The sequence below is a fragment of the Symphalangus syndactylus genome, chromosome 7 (genome assembly GCF_028878055.3).
Source record: "Symphalangus syndactylus isolate Jambi chromosome 7, NHGRI_mSymSyn1-v2.1_pri, whole genome shotgun sequence".
Lineage (NCBI taxonomy): Eukaryota > Metazoa > Chordata > Mammalia > Primates > Hylobatidae > Symphalangus > Symphalangus syndactylus.
Window position 1 is genome coordinate 18,425,230 of NC_072429.2, and position 16,982 is coordinate 18,442,211.

Sequence of the window (16,982 nt, forward strand, 5' to 3'; positions counted from 1 at the left end):
TAATCACTGTGTTACAACAGAAAGGCTGTTTAACCTCTCTGAATCTACTTTTGTATCTGTTAAAGGGGGTAATGAACCCTGCATCATTACTTCCCAGGAAACAGGAAACTAAAGCACTTGTGCCAGGTAAAGGAAACAAATGGTAGTGAAAGTAAAACCCAAACTATTGCCTAGGACCAGTTTTTGTTGTTGTTGTTTTCTTTTTTCTTTTCTTTTTTTTTGAGATGCAGTCTTACTCTGTCTCCCAGGCTGGAGTGCAGTGGCGTGATCTTGGCTCACTGCAACCTCTGCCTCCTGGGTTCAAGTAATTCTCCCTGCCTCAGCCTCCCAAGTAGCTGGGATTACAGGCGCCCGCCACTATGCCCAGCTAATTTTTGTATTTTTAGTAGAGACAGGGTTTCACCATGTTAACCAGGCTAGTCTTGAACTCCTGACCTCAGGTAACCACCTGCCTTGGCCTCCGAAAGTGCTGGGATTACAGGCGTGAGGCACTGAACCCAGCCTAGGACCAATTTTTGAATCGTCTGTGAATAGCAATTCTTCAAGCTATTCCTCCTTTTTCTGAGAAAAAAAGTAAGGTCTGAAGACTGCTGGCAGTGGCTACAAAAAACTGCCCCTCATGAGAAAAGCTTTCCATCCCTTCAAACCAAACAAGAGGCAGGAACAAATGCAAAAATAACACAAAGACAAAACAAAAAAACAAGGGGGAGGTGGACTTTGTAAAACTGGGCTACAGAACGGCTGCTGTGGGTTCCCATCTCCCATCAGCAGCTGTGGATTCCCTCGGCATTCAGGACTCATGGGTCCCCCCGAGGGATCTGCCCTACACCTCCAGCTGGCACAAGCCACAGAAAAAAGCAGCTCAGCCTGTCTTGAGCAGGCTGGCAATGTTTCTTAAAGTTTGTAACTTTTAGAAGATCTGATTTTTCACCGAAAAATAATGAAAAATACAAAAAAGAAAAATGCCACAATTCCACCATGACAAGTTTGTGAAGTAAGAGAGTTTCCATCTCTCCAATCCCATTGCCCAGAGGTAACTGTTGTTGAGTCTCACACAGATACTGCCTTCTGATTATACATGAAGTTTTGTTTATACATACATGCCTATATATACAAGGTTACTTTAATGCAACATGGACCATGCCATATATATTGGTCTGTGACTTGTTTTCATCTCCAAATGATATAGCATGCTCACTCTTGCCTGTAGGTGCACCATCTTCTAAACACCTGTATAGTGTTCCACGCTACGGTATTTGGATTTATTTAGCCAGACCTCGAAGGGAAATATTTGAAGTGTTTTCAGTTCTTTTGCTACTACATTCAATGCTGCAGTAAGGGTTCTTAAAAACATATGTCTATGAACTTGTGCTATTAATTCTGTGGGATAGCTTTCTTAAAGAGAAACTACTAGATCAGAGGGTACACACACTTACAATTTTAATAGATATTACCAAATTACCTTCCAAAGGCAGGTAATTTCGTTCCTCTCCCCCCACATTCTCAGTGAAATTGCTTTTTTTTTCTTCTTTTTAAAAGTCAGTGCCTCATCCAGTGATTCTGGGTCTTTGCTGCATATTAGAATTAGCAGAGAAGCTTAAAAAAAAAAAAGCCTGAACCCCATCCCACCCCCCAAAGAACACTTAAATTAGAATTTCCAGGAGCGGGGCTCAGGTGTTGACAGTTTTTAAAGCTTCTCTGGGTGACTCTGGTGCAGATATAGCTGAGAGCCCCTGGCTGAACATTAGAATCACCCAGGAGAATTTTTCAAAAATCCCAATCCTACTCCAGATCACTCAAATCCCAATCTCTGGGAGTGAGAATAAAGCAACGATGATTTACAAAGCTCCCCCAAATAATTCCAATGTGCCACCCAATGTGAGAACCAGTGTTTAAGAGATGACAAACACATGGGCCGATCGGTCACTGAGGCTGGCAGGTGCAATGCAGGCTCCAGGTGGAATCACCTGCCCAGGTGCTGGTTGAAATGCTGGGCCCGTGTGAAGTTCCCTAAGCGACACCTAGGTGGATCCTCCCACAGGGTTCTGGATTTCATCTGGAAGGGGCACCCTCCCTTTGGCCTTAGACCTCAGCACCGCTCTGTAAAACTATAAAGGTATATGAGACACTTACCTGAAGGTCTGGCCAAGCCAGGTGGCTTGGCGACCATTTTTGGTGGCTCAGGGTCTCTTTTGTAAACCAGTAAGAATAGATGGGTGCACGAGCAGACAAAAACAACACACAAACTCACACAAGAACTGGTTCTCAGACTGGCTGCACACCGGAATCACCCGAGAGATTTCCACTGAATTGATCTACAGTGTGAAGTGGGCATCAATTTGTTACATTTCTAAGAATACTTCCTTTACCCCAATGATCCCTTGGATGCTCCCAGGCAATCTCCTCTACCCACCCCCTCTCCCAGTTTGCCTGTTTTAGAACTTCATATGCATGGACTCCCACAGTATTTGCTCTCAGGGCCTTGGTTCTTTCACTAAGCAGAAGGTTTTTGAGACTCATTCCTATTGCTGTATCTGTTGTACATTTCTTACTATTGCTGAATAATATTCTATCGTATGAATATATCACATTGCCTTTGTGATAAATTGTTAGTTTGCTTCTAGTTAGGGATTATTATGACGAATACTCTAAGTCTTTGTGTGGGCATGTTTTCGTTTCTCTTGGACAAAAATACCAGGGTTAGAATTGCTGGGTTATACTTGGCAAGTATATGTCGAATTTCACAAGAAACTGGCAAACTTTTCCAAACTGGTTGTACCATTTTACATTCTCACCAGCAGTGTATCAGAATTCTAGTTCTTCCACATCCTTGCTAGCAGTTGGTATTGTTATTTTTTCCCTCATGTTAGTCATTATAGTGGGTATGTAATGATACCTCGCTGGAATTTTTTTATTTTTTGAGATGGGGTCTCACTATGCTGTCCAGGCTGGTCTTCAACTCCTGGGCTAAAGTGATCCTCCAGCCTCAGGCTCCCAAGTAGCTGGGACTACTTGGCATGTACCACCATGCCCCAGCTGATTCTGTATTTTTATTTTTGTAGAGATGAGGTCTCACTATGTTGCCCTGTGCTGCCTTATGTTTTGCTATGGCTGGTCTTGAACTCCTGGGCTCAAGTGACCCTCCACCTCAGCACCCTGAAGTGCTGGGATTACAGGCATGAGCGACTGTGCCAGCTGCTTCTTACTGTTAAGTTGTAGGACTTCTTTACATACTTGGAATATGGTTCTTTGTTAGATATATATATTGCAATATTGTCTCCTGTGGCTTGTCTTTTCAGTTTCTTAACAATGTCTTTTGAGGAACAAAGGTTTTAATTTGATGAAACCAAATTTATCAATTTTTCTTTTCTGGTTAGTGCTTTTTATGAGTTGTCCAAAAAAATCTTTGCCTATCATAAAATCTTGCAGATTTTCTCCTGTTTTCTTTTAGATGTTTTATAGTTTTAGCTTTTATGTTTACGTCTATGATCCATTTTGAGTTTAATTTTACATATGGTGTGAGACAAAGGTAGAAGTGTTGGCCTATTTTTTTTCCATATGGATACCAGTTGTACCAGCAATTGTTGAAAAGATTATCCTTCAAGGGCATTGGGCCTTTTAAAAGTTCTTTACATGGTTCTAAAGAGCTGTGTTGGCTGGGTGCAGTGGCTCACGCCTGTAATACCAGCACTTTGGGAGACCGAGGCAGGTGGATCACTTGAGGTCAGGAGTTCAAGACCAACCTGACCAACATAGCGAAACCCCATCTGTATTAAAAATACAAAAATTAGCTGGGTGTGGTGGTGCATGCCTGTAATCCCAGCTACTCAGGAGACTGAGGCAGGAGAATCGCTTGAACCCAGGAGGCAGAGGTTGCAGTGAGCCAAGATCACGCCATTGCACTCCAGCCTGGGTGACAAGAGTTAAACTCTGTCTCAAAAAAAAAACAGAGTTGTATTAATGCCATTAGTTCTGAACTGTCACACCCTGAGGGGGTCCTCCCACAGCCCAGCCCCTTCTGCTGACACTACCCTTCCTCAAGTCCATCTTACCAAAATAGGTAACTTTATAACTGGCAGGCCCTTTGAGATCGTCTTGGCCACTACATCTTAGTTCTTGTTTTAATTAAAAGTATACATAGATATAGCTTAATAATTCAGCGCACCATAAAATTTCCTACATAAAAAATCTCCCTCATATCCCACTTTCCAAAAGCAGCTACTTTCCAAACTTGTATCTGCTTTAGTGCAGGCATCATTGAGAACCACTTCTCCACTTTCTTCTGCTCCATGCTGTAAATCTCTCCCTACAAACACACGCCATACACATTCTCCATACAGCACACATGGCAGCACACTCATGGGCTCTCCATACACCCACCCCTTCCTACACTTGCCACACACCTGTTTTCTCCACACTGCATACACACCCACGCCGCTAACAATACTGCATTTTCCAAGGGCCTTAGCAACAACAAAAGCAATTCTCTTAAAAACATCTGGAGAATATTCAACCTTGTTACTATGCAAAGGAGTGCAAATTCAAAACAATGAAGTAAGAGTTTAAACCTATGATATATGTATCAAAAGTCAAAAGAAACGAAGACAGCCCCATACTGATAAAGGTCTGAGGAAAATAGTACCCTTATGTCTTGTGGCAGTACAGGCTGATATAATCTTTTGGAAATATTCACCAGTCTAGGAATATATACTAAAAGCTCCCAAAGTATTTATAACTTTGACTTCAAAATCCCATACTTGGAAATGAATTTTCAGGAAATTATCACAAAGAAAGTAACATACACAAAGAGTCTTCCCTGAGTGCTATTTAAAATAATAAATGAAAATAAACCAAAAGGTTGGCAATAGGAGCATTATGGTACTTCCACTATGTGTTTCATTTTTCCTTTTTTAAAAAATTTAACTTTTAAATTTTAGATTCAGGGGGTACATGTGCATGTTTGTTACATGGATGTATTGCATGATGCTGAGGTTTAGGGTATGACTGAACCAAGGTACTGTGCATAGTACCCAATAGGCAGTTTTTCAACCTCTGCCCCCATCTCCCTACCCTCTCTAGTAGTCCCTAGTGTCTATTGCTGCCATCTTTTATGTCCATAAGTACCCATTGTTTAGCTTCTCACTTATAAGCGAGAACATGTGGTATTTGTTTGTCCTTGTATTAATTTGCTTAGAATAATGGCCTCCAGCTGCATCCTTGTTGCAGCAAAGGACATGATTTTTTCTTTTTTAATGACTGTATAATATTCCATGGTGTATATGTACCACATTTGCTTTATTCAATCCACTGCTGATGGGCACTAAGGTTGATGCCATGCCTTTGACATTAGGAATAGTACTGTGATGAATATATGAGTGCATGTGTCTTTTTGGTAGAATGATATCTTTCCTTCTGGATATATACCTAGTAATAGGACTGCTGGGTTGAACGGTAGTTCTAAGTTCTTTGAGAAATCTCCAAACTGCTTTCCACAGTGGCTGAACTAATTTACATTCCCACTGACAGCATATAAGTGTTCTCTTTTCTCCACATCCTCACCAGCATCTGTTGTTTTTTGACTCTTTAATGATAGCCATTCTGACTGGTGTGAGATGGTATCTCCCTGTGGTTTGGATTTGCATTTCTCTGATGATCACGGATGTGGAGCATTTTTTCATATGTTTGTTAGCCTCTTTTATGTCTCCTTTTGAGAAGTATCTGCTCATTCTTTTGCTCACTTTCTAATGGGGTTGTTTTTTGCTTGTTGAATTTTTTAAGTTCCTTATAGATTCTGGATATTAGACCTTTACTGGATGCATAGTTTACAAATATTTTCTCCCATTCCATAGGTTTTCTGTTTACTCTGTTGATAGCTTCTTTTGCTGTGCAGAAGCTCTTTAGTTTAATTAGGTCCCATTTGTCAATTTTAGTTTTTGTTGCAATTGCTTTTGAGGACTTATAAATTCTTTCTCAAGGCCAATGTACAGAATGCTGTTTTCTAGATTCTCTTCTAGGCCTCTTATAGTTTGAGGTCTTACATTTAAGTCTTTAATCCATTTTGAGTTAATTTTTGTATATGGTAAAAGGTAGGGGTCCAGTTTTATTCTTTTGCATATGGCTAGCCAGCTATCCCAACGCCATTTATTGAAGAGGAAGTCCTTTCCCCGCTGCATATTTTTGCTGACTTAGTTGAAGATCAAATAGCTGTAGGTGTGCGGCTTTATTTCTAAATTCTCTATTCTGTTCCATTGGTCTACGTGCCTGCTTTTGTACTAGTATCATGCTGTTTTGGATACTGCAGCCTTATAGTATAGTTTGAAGTTGGATAATATGATGCCTCTGGCTTTGTTCTTTTTGCTTAGATTTGCTTTGGCCATTTGGACTCTTTTCTGGCTCGAAATGAATTTAGAATAGTTTTTTCTAATTCTGTGAAAAATGATGTTGGTAGTGTGATATGAATAGCATTGAATCTGCAGATTGCTTTATGCAGTATGGCCATTTAAATAATATTGATTCTTCCAATCCATAAGCATGGAATGTTTTTCCATTTGTTTGTGTCACCTGTAATTTCTTTCAGCAGTGTTTAGTAGTTCTCCTTGTATAGATCTTTCACCTCCTTGGCTAGATGTATTCCTAGGTATTTTTTTGTGTGTGTGGCTACTATAAATGGGATTGCGTTCTTGATTTGGTTCTCAGTTTGAACGTTATTGGTGTATAGAAATGCTATTGATTTTTTACATTTATTTTGTATCTGAAACTTTGCTGAAATCATTTATCAGTTTTAGAAGTCTTTTGGCAGAATCTTTAGGGTTGTCTAGGTATAGAATCATATCACCAGTGAAGAGAGATATTTTGACTTCTTTTCCTATTTGGATATCTTCTATTTCTTTCTCTTGCCTTGACTGCTCTGGCTAGGACTTCCTCCATTATGTGTTAAAATGTGTTGACACATCCTTCTGATGTATTAAAAATGACAAATATGGGCCAGGCACAGCGGCTTATGCCTGTAATCCCAGCACTTTGGGAGGCCCAGGCAGGAGGATCACCTGCGGTCAGGAGTTTGAAACCAGCCTGGCCAACATGGTGAAACCCCATCTCTACTAAAAATACAAAAATTAGCTAGGCATGGTGGCACACATCTGTAATTCCAGCTATTCAGGAGGCTGAGGCAGGAGAATTGTTTGAACTCGGGAGGCGGAGGTTGCAGTGAGCCAAGATCACACCACTGCACCACAGCCTGGGGACAGAGCAAGACTCTGTCTAGAAAAAAAAAAAAAAGACAAATATGAAGATTATATAGCGTCCCTTAAATATCTATGATATGATATTCTGTATGAAGAGAAAACAGACATAAAATTTGATCACTGATTAAAACCATCTAATCATGGTATGTGTAGATAATCAGGGATACGGAATACTGACATGAAATAGTAAAAATGGCTTATGTTTTAGAAACAGTTGTCTGTAGGCTGGGTGTGGTGGCTCCTGTCTGTATTCCCAGCACTTTGGGAGGCCAAGGTGGGCGGATCACCTGAGGTCAGGAGTTTGAGACCAGCCTGGCCAACATGGTGAAACCCCGTCTCTACTAAAATTACAAAAATTAGCTGGGCGTGGCGGCGGGCACCTGCAATCTCAGCTACTTGGGAGGCTGAGGCAGGAGAATCGCTTGAACCCAGAAGGTGGAGGTTGCAGTTAGCCAAGATCTGCCACTGTACTCCAGCCTGGGCGACAGAGAGAGACTTCATCTAAAAAAAAAGAAGAAGAAAAGAAAAGAAAAAAACGAAAAAAAGAAAGAGTTGTCTGCATTGCTGCTTCCAATGCCTCCCCTGTTTTCTTTTAGACTCACTCTAATCAGGCTTTTGCTCCCAGTCCTTGTCCAAAGCTGCCCTCCAAAGTCAAGGTCACCCAGGTTGCTAAATCTATTGGTTTATCCTTGGTCCTCTTTGTATTTGCCCTGTCAGAAGCCTTCGACACTGTTAGCAATTCTCTGCTTGATACGTTTCCTTCACGTGGCTTCCAATACACTCGGTTTCCCTCCCTCCTTTCTGTTCACTCTTTCTCAGAATCACTGCTGCTTTTCCTCTTCTTGCCACCCTCTGTTGTCTGGAGACCCATGACTTATTCCTTGGTCCTCTTCTCTGTTTCATTCTCAACCAACTTTATGTCTTTACATACTAGCTATATACCAGCAACTCTCAAATACTTATCTTCAGTCCAGATCTCTCTCCTAAACTCCAGATTTACATATCAAACTGTGAAGCCACATGTCCTCTCAGACAGGTAATAGGCATCTAAGTCTCCACGTGTCCAAATGAACTCCTGCTCTTCCTTCCTAAGTCTACTCTCCCTGCAGTTTTCTCCACTTGGTTGATAGCAACTCCATCCTTCTAGTTGCTCAGCTCCAGAAGTTATTCTTTCCTTTTTCTTTCACACTTTACATGCAATCTATCGGGAAATCCTGCTGTCTTTACCTAGAGAATACCTCCAGCATCTGGCCAATCTTCATCCTGACCATTGCTACAGCCCAGGTCTCGGGTGCCTGGACTGTGGCATTTGTCGCTCACAAGTCTCCTTGCCTCCACCCTTGCCCTAATAAGGTGTATTCTTAGCACGGCAGTCAGACTGGTCCTTTTAAGACATAAGTCAGATCATGTTACTCATCTGTTTAAAACTCTCCAATGGCTCACTCCCATCTCACACAGCGCAAGAGCTAGGCCTCTGGGGCAGACCACTGCCTGAACTCTACTCTGCTGCACTCTGTCCTGATGTCCTTCTCCCCTCTCCTCACTCATTATGCTATATGCACACTTGCCTCTTTGCTATCCCTTGACCGCTAAATGTGATGACACCCTGGAGTTCTTCTTCCTCTCTATGCTTTCTATTTGAAATGCTCTCTCACCTCCTTCAAGTCTTAGCTCAAATCTCATTTTCTCAACAAGATCTTCTTCCCTGAAGACCATATCTAATGGTACTCTTGCCCACCATTACCACGGCCGTTTCTTCACCACCCCCAAACACACCTCAGCTCCCGACTTTGCTCCTTTTTTCTGTGTACTGAACATTCTCTAACATACTACACAAACTACTTATTTATTTTTTGTCTCTCCTGCCAAAACGAAATTTCTATAAGAGCAAGGATCTTTGCCATTTTGTACTCTCATGTATTGCAAGCTCCCAGAAGAGTTGGCCAATAAACATTTGCTAAATGAATGAATGTTCGATGGTGAATGTATGAGCGAATTGTTGTTTGATTATATTGTGCCTATACCTCACTCTCTCTTTTTTTTTTTTTGACATGGAATCTCGCTCTGTCGCCCAGGCTGGAGTGCAGTGGCGGGATCTCGGCTCACTGCAAGCTCCGCCTCCTGGGTTCACGCCATTCTCCTGCCTCAGCCTCCCAAGCAGCTGGGACTACAGGCACCCGCCACCACGCCCAGCTAATTTTTTGTATTTTTAATAGAGACAGGGTTTCACCGTGTTAGCCAGAATGGTCTCGATCTCCTGACCTCGTGATCCACCCACCTCGGCTTCTCAAAGTGCTGGGATTACAGGCGTGAGCCACCACGCCCAGACCTTTTTTCTTTTTTTTTTTTTTTAAGAGACAAGGCCTTGCTATGTTGCCCAGACTAGCCTTGAACTCCTGGGTTCAAATGATCCTCCTGCCTCAGCCTCCCAAGTACCTGGGACTATAGACACATGCAACCATGCCCGATATTGTGTCTATAACTCTTAAGAGAATTTCAGTCCATGAACAATGCACACACAGAACTGGTCCTCGTGCATGGCTCTGAATGCCTGGGCCTTGGGGCTCATATTCCTACTATATTGGTATCAATGGCTCCATCTACTGAAGTGGTCCCCCACACCCAACCAGACCACCTCAAACCAAGAGGAAACCAGTAGCCTGACAGCTTGTGAAACTACCAGATAGAATTCTTCCTGCTATGGCCCCATTTAATCAACCCCATACACCCCATTTCTGCCTTCAGTCCCTCAAGAATAAACTCTGCCACGGCCTGCTACTACTTTCTTCCATTTTTCCAACAGCTCTGAGAAGCACCTTGAAATCCCACTCCCGCCATGAGATTTTAATGAGGGGGATGCACTCAGCAATTAGAAACAGGAAAAGACTGATTAGGGCTCCTGCACATCAGTGTTTAACCCAGCATCCCATGCAGCCCTCCAAGCATTAACCTCATTCCCCATACACACTCAATTAGGCATATTTACTTCTCATTATCCAGTACGCAATCATGAGTGCTAATAAAAACCTTTGCTACCCCCAACAATGCAATTAATGCCATTAGCTGTCTCTCAGAAGCTCTTCTACACTTTGGTGCCAACAACAGTCCACTCATTCACGCATTTATTCATGCATTCATGCACGTATGCCCTTTTCTATTTAGCACAGGTTAAGTTCACACCTACTATGTGCCTTACCAGGCAAAGGCCTGGGACTAGAGAGATGAATTAGACACAGTCTCTGCTCTAGGAGACCTGCAACAACAGGCAAATGATTATAATACAGGGTGATGACGGGCACAAGACAGATGTGGCCAGGGTGCTACTGAAACCCAGAAGAGGAAGTAGATGGAGAAGTACAACTTCATTCTCCAGGGCCAGTTCAAATCCCAGCCCTGCCACATTTTAGCTGTGAGTCTTCAGTAGTCAACTGACTCTCAATCCCATTTATGACATGGGGATGATCATCTGAACATCCCACCAGGAATTGGGAGGATTAAAAGAGATAATGCCTATCAAGTGCGCAGCACAGGACATGGCACAGACTGTGTGCTCAGTAAACAGAGGCTATTAGGATTTGATGCCCTAGTCTCAGCCTTCAGACTTTGCCAGGCACATCCCATTTCATTCCATTTTCTTCTTGCCTGAGAGGATTAAGGGGATGCTACAGTTTAGAAGGCTGAGAGTGAGGCCGAAAAATCCCTTTCCTCTGTACACATGGACAAGTGGGACAGCAAATTTCACAGAACAGTCTTGGCCAAGAGGGTGCTCAATGGATGAGGCCCAAATACACATCAAGTCTCCCCCACTGGAGGATTGCTCCCTGGGTTCCTCCACCTGTCAGACAACCTGCTTCTTTCCTCAAGTCATTCCTCCATCATAGTCCCAGAGACAGAGGTACTAGGAATCTTTGTAATGGATCGGGATACTTGGATCACAGATATGAAGTGAGGGTGGGCTGACTGGTATGATGGGCCACACACACACACACACACACACACTCTCTCTCTCTCTCTCGCCAATTCACTATGGACATATATGCATACGTGCTGTGGGGGGCCTGAGAGGGCTCTGGCTGCTCTAAGATAGTCTGGCAATGACAATGACACATCTTTCTTTGAGAGGAAAAAAAAGTATGCCAATAAATTTACATATGTAAATATATACGTGCATATATACACATACACACACACACAAACACATGATTAGAAAATTTCTGGAATGATACACAAGAAACTGTTAGCAGTGGCTGCCCCCATAAAATTGGGGAGATGGATTGTGAGAGGAGTTTTAGATTCTATTAAAAACCCTTCTAAACTGTTATTTTTACACAAGCATACATTATCTATCTATATCTACATCGACATTTCTATCTAAATCTATATAAAACAAAATACAATCTGGCTCCAAGAGTTTGCAAGTGGTTCTTCCAGACTTGGAGGGAGGGTGGGCTTGGAGGTAGAGGGATGAAGAGGGCACAGGGAAGGGAGGACCGTCGGGAACTTACTGGTGTTGTGGTCTATGAAGTAATCTCCAACCTGTGGGTCATATGCCTCTTCCCATCCTAGCGGCAACTCATCACTAATGCAGTCAGCAAAGGTGAGCGGTTTGGTGTACCTGGCAAGGGAGAGGAGAAACAGACTCCATCAGCCTACAGTCCCCAAACGCCTGCAACCTGCTGCTTCTCTGTGCCTCTTGCTTTTCTGGGCTGGCTCAACAGATCCAAAAGTTTTGCACTGCAGCAGCACCAGTTCTGTTGTCCCCTTTGTTCCCGGGAAGGTGAACACATAGCTGCAGCAGCAGGATAAGATCACCCTGTGGAGGAGGGGCAGGGAATCTGTGTTCTGGTCCCAACTTTGCCACTCCTTCAGAAGTGACTGGAGCAAGTCACCTTCCTTCTTTGGGCCTCTGTTTCTGCAACTCTGATTGAGGGTTTGCAGGCAAAGGGTCTAAGGTCAAGTCTTGCTTCTTGACTTGGCCTCCAGCCCTCCTTGGCTTCTCCACCTGCAACTCACTCAGCCACCCCACCTCCAATCCTTATCCTGGCTCTGTCTCATGCCTGTCATGCTCACTTGCCCTTTGGAAGGCTGGCTTGCCGCAACATCAAGAATAGCAGATGTTCCATCCCTGTGAGTTTGGCCAATGAGCAGTATTTATTTTCCTCTTGAGCTGATTCCCAAATGCTTGTACCCACAACAGCGCTTCCTTAGACAATCCAGGCCAAACTGATCTTTTAGCAATAACCATTCTCTGTGTCCCCATCTTGTGGGGAGTGAAGTAGTACTAATCACCAAGTCTCAGTGGCTAAATCAAATAAACAAATCACTCAACTAAACTAACAAAGGCTTGTCAGTGCTGGAAAACTATCACAAACGATTTGTCAAGTATTTAAACCAGAGTATGGGAAGCTGGGAATCTGGGTATATGAGATTCAGCCTGGGTGGCCCCTCCAGACAGTCACTTTGGTTTCTTCCCATCGCTGCCTCTGCCTAAAATACATATTCTACAATCTCCTTCTCCTGTCTGCTTCCTACCCAATCCCAATTCTGGAAGCCCAGAAGGCTCTGCTTCACATTCTTTCCATAGATTGGCAAAGTGAAGTACAATGGGATAGGACGGGAGATGGCTGGGCTGGGGTCTAGGATTTCTCATCAAGGGCTTCCTTCCAAGGAAGAGACTTGCTAGATATGTCCCCTCCCAACAGCTCCCCTGCTGCTGCATATGGATCATCACCTTTTAAATTCCTTCTTGGGGATTAATGATTTTAATCAATGGTGCAACCAAGCTACAGAATCCTGTGTCCAGTACAATTGGCGCTCAATAAATATTTGTGCAATGGGGCCCAGCGCAGTGATTCATGCCTATAATCCCAGCACTTTGGGAGGCTGAGGTGGGTGGATCACTTGAGGTCAGGAGTTTGAGACCAGCCTGGTCAATGTGGTGAAACTCTGTCTCTACTAAAAATGCAAAAATTAGCTGGACATGGTGGCTGGTGCCTGTAATCCCAGCTACTCGGGAGGCTGAGGCAGGAGAATTGCTTGAACCTGGGAAGTGGAGGGTGCAGTGAGCCGAGATCGCACTACTGCACTCCAGCCTGGGTGACAATGTGAAACTCTGTCTCAAAAAAAATGAAAATAAAAATAAAATAAAATTGCACAGTGAGTGAATAATGTAATGAATACATAGGAAAAACCAAAAAAAAAAAAAAAAAAAAAAAAGATGAGGCTTACACTCTCCTGCCCTCTAAAACCCACTCCAAATCCAACTTAAAGAAAAATGCATGAAGAAAGGGATGCTGAAAGAGCCCCAGCTGGATAGGACCTGGTGTGTTCATGTACCACTATATACCCAGGGTCTGGCAGGCTATGAAAAATATCTTTTGGTTAAATGAATGAATACCCAAAAGCTTCTGATAGTAATTTACTGCTGCACTGTGGAAGGCTGCTGGTTCCATGAGGATGAGGCCAGAGGTATGTGATGTGCAACACACTATGTGCTAAATTAGCCGGGTATGGTGGTGTGCACCTGTAGTCCCAGCTACTTGGGAGGCTGAGGTGGAAGAACTGCTTGGGCCCAGTAGTTGGAGGCTGCAGTTAGCTGTGATGGCACCATTGCATTACAAGCTGGGCAACAGAGCAAGACCCTGCCTCTAAAACACCACCACCACCAACACCACCACTACCAACAACAAAACAAATAAGGGTTCAGTAAGCACCACTTACTGGCTGTGTGAGTTAGGCAACTTACTTTACTTCTCTGTGCTTCAGTATTCTTATCTGTATAACGAGGACAGTACTAACTCTCCACTTGTTGGGTGGGTTAAATAAGGCCATGTTTGTGAGTACTTTTAGTACAGGTGCCGGTGTGAATGGGCACTCAAAAATCATTAGTTATCCTTACCTCCATTTACCAGAAGGAGAAACTGAGGCTAAGAAAGACTAAATAACATTCTCAATGTCAAAGACAAAGCTGGGATTTCAAGCAAGATGGCTGGTCTCTAGGGCCCCTGTGGGGAGCTACCAGATTCTCTTGAAAGCTGACACCTTCAGTGCCTCTCCTAAGCCCCATGGGAAAATACAAACCACCATTTTGGAGTAGAAGGAGGGAAAATGGGGTAGACACAGGTGATGGGGACTTTCCTCAGCTCAGGATGCACTTGGTTCAGGAGCATCTGCTCCAAACGACCTGGATGAAGTTTCCCCAAAGCCATCTCCAGGCCACCCGCCACTGCCCCCCACGCCCTGACAGATGTCAGAAACAAAAGGCCACTTCTCTCAGTGTCTTGCTCAGAGTTCTTTAAGTGGTTTGTTCCCTCTTCCTTTTGGAGAATGAAAACCAGCAACCAAGAGCAAAGCCTCATCTAACATCACCTCATCTAACAAAGCCTTGAAAGGGGCTCTGAAGGAAAGCTCCACACACAGGTATGCCTTCCATGGGGAGTGACTCCATGGCTGATGACGGGTCAATCTGTGGGGAAACAGGCATGGTCAGGCCACCAGAGAGATCATTCTTTCTGGCTAATTCCTCCACCTGCACTGTGCCCAGAGAAGTCCCATCTACCAGCAGAGGTATGAATCTTATATAGACAGTTTGCAACCCAGAAAACCAAGAAGATACGTCCCCTTCCCAACAGCTCCCCTGTTTCTGCGTATGGATCATCACTTTTCAAAATTCCTCCTTGGAGATTAATTAAGTGATTTTAATCAGTGGTGCATCCAAGCTACAGAATCCTGTGTCTGGCACAATTGGTGCTCAATAAATATTTGTGCAATGGGTGAATAATGTAATGAATATGTAGGAACAACCAAAAAAGATGAAGTGTTCTGGCCGGGTGTGGTCGCTCATGCCTGTAATCCCAGCTACTTGGGAGGCTGAGGCAGGAGAAGTGCTTGAACCTGGGAGGTGGAGGTTGCGGTGAGCCAAGATTGTGCTATTGCACTCCAGCCTGGGTAACAAGAACAAAACTCCGTCACAAAAAAAAAAAAAAAAAAGAAGTGGAAATGCTATCTGAATATAGGGATTTCAGTGTAATTTTATTTCTTCTCTTTCTTTCTTTCTTTTTTTTTTTTTTACTAATTTATTTATTTGTTGTGTTCATATATTAATCATAACCAAAATGTTGAATAATGGTTAACTCTAGGCCTAGAAAGCAAGCTGTGTATGTGACATTCCCTTTCCAGGTAGCAGGTGCTCTTACTCTGTTTTGCAAATAAGAAATCATGCTCGACATCGCACAGTTAGTAAACACCACAGGTATAACCTGAAGTTCCACTGCCAGATTCCAAAACTCGAGCTCTGCTAATAAAAATTAACAAGATGAAGTGAGTCTCAGAACAATCTGGAACACAGAGCAAGCTATGCTAGAGGTACAGACAGTGAAACGAGACAAGAGGGACATCTGAAGCAGGCAAAAGGCATGGGGGCTTTAGCATATTCGGGACCTTCAGTTATCTATGTGTTGGTGCAAGGATATTCAATAGACCTGGGAAATCCATGGCTGCTTAATAAAAAGGCAATTAAGTGTTTCAAAGTCGGCTGGGTGCAGTGGCTCATGCCTGTAATCCCAGCATTTGGGAGGCTGAGGCGGGTGGATCACCGGAGGTCAGGAGTTCAAGACCAGCCTGGCAAACATGGTGAAACTCCGTCTCTACTAAAAATACAAAAATTAGCTGGGCATGGTGGCAGGCACTTGTAATCCCGGCTACTCTGGAAGTTGAGCCAGGAGAATCGCTTGAACCTGGGAGGCGGAGGCTGCAGTGAGCTGAGATCACACCACTGCACTCCAGAGCAAGAGTCCATCTCAAAAAAACAAACAAACAAATAAATTGTTTCAAAGTCATTAATACAAATGATTTACTGAGCTTGCTGGGTGTGAGGATGGAGATGGGGTTAGGAGGACGGGACTGAAACACCGAAAATGTGTCACTATCTGGAAAACCGTTAACTCCACTGATTGTTCCAGACTTACACATTGAGACGTCAGAGCTAAATACATTTGTTCGCTCCAAGCATCAGTAATGTGACAGACATGTGGATACCCTACCAGGGCACAATGCTGATTCCACTTGCAGTGAACATAGACACTGTGCCCAAGAGAAATAAAGCAGAGGGAGGCAAGAGGACCCAAAGCTAGAAGGAGAGGGCAAAGGAGAGAGAAACACTTTGGGTTTGATATTCTCATTCCCCTTTGATGCAGTCACAGGGGAAATGCCACAGGGCTGACTGACTGATATCCTGACTCCCAGAGCTCTTCCATGGGAAACAAGGAAGCGCCTATGGAAGGCTATGCAACTTACAAGAAATCTGGACAGCAAGATTCTCTCTGGAACAAATGCCAAGAGGGAGATGAATTATTCAGTGTGTAGAGATGTGTCATTCAGGATGAAGAGATGTGTTTTTGGCTGCACAAAGATTTAAACAGACACACTCACACATATATACATGCACACACTCACTCTTCCTGCCAGTTAAGGAGAGGAATTGTCCATTTAAACCAGCCACCCCCACTCTCCTGGGAATTGTGGGTGCTCCTCTGGCCTGAAATGTTTCACCTTGGGCAAGTGCTAAGGATGCAACCTGGGAAGAAATGTCTGCTTTCAGATGTGGCCAGGACTTTGGGGCCTGCCTGGAACTCCCAGCCCCCACCCTCGGGTGAAGCAATTCACCACCATCCAGCCTGGTTCAATCGGTCCCTGCTTCCAGCCTCCACAACTCGGGCTGCCGAAAACCCCAATTGTGAA

The 16,982-nt window shown here is 43.7% G+C and overlaps 1 protein-coding gene across 7 annotated transcripts in view; it reads right to left on the reverse strand.

Moving 5' to 3' along the window:
* The window catches only part of WWC1 (WW and C2 domain containing 1), a 180,519-nt gene that overhangs the window by 88,981 nt on the left and 74,556 nt on the right, over nt 1-16,982 (reverse strand). For all 7 annotated transcript variants that reach the window (XM_055285310.2, XM_055285308.2, XM_055285305.2 and 4 more), the window contains exon 2: nt 11,750-11,859. In XM_055285310.2, the coding sequence (XP_055141285.1) occupies nt 11,750-11,859 (110 nt within the window). The remainder of the gene's footprint in view (nt 1-11,749; nt 11,860-16,982) is intronic.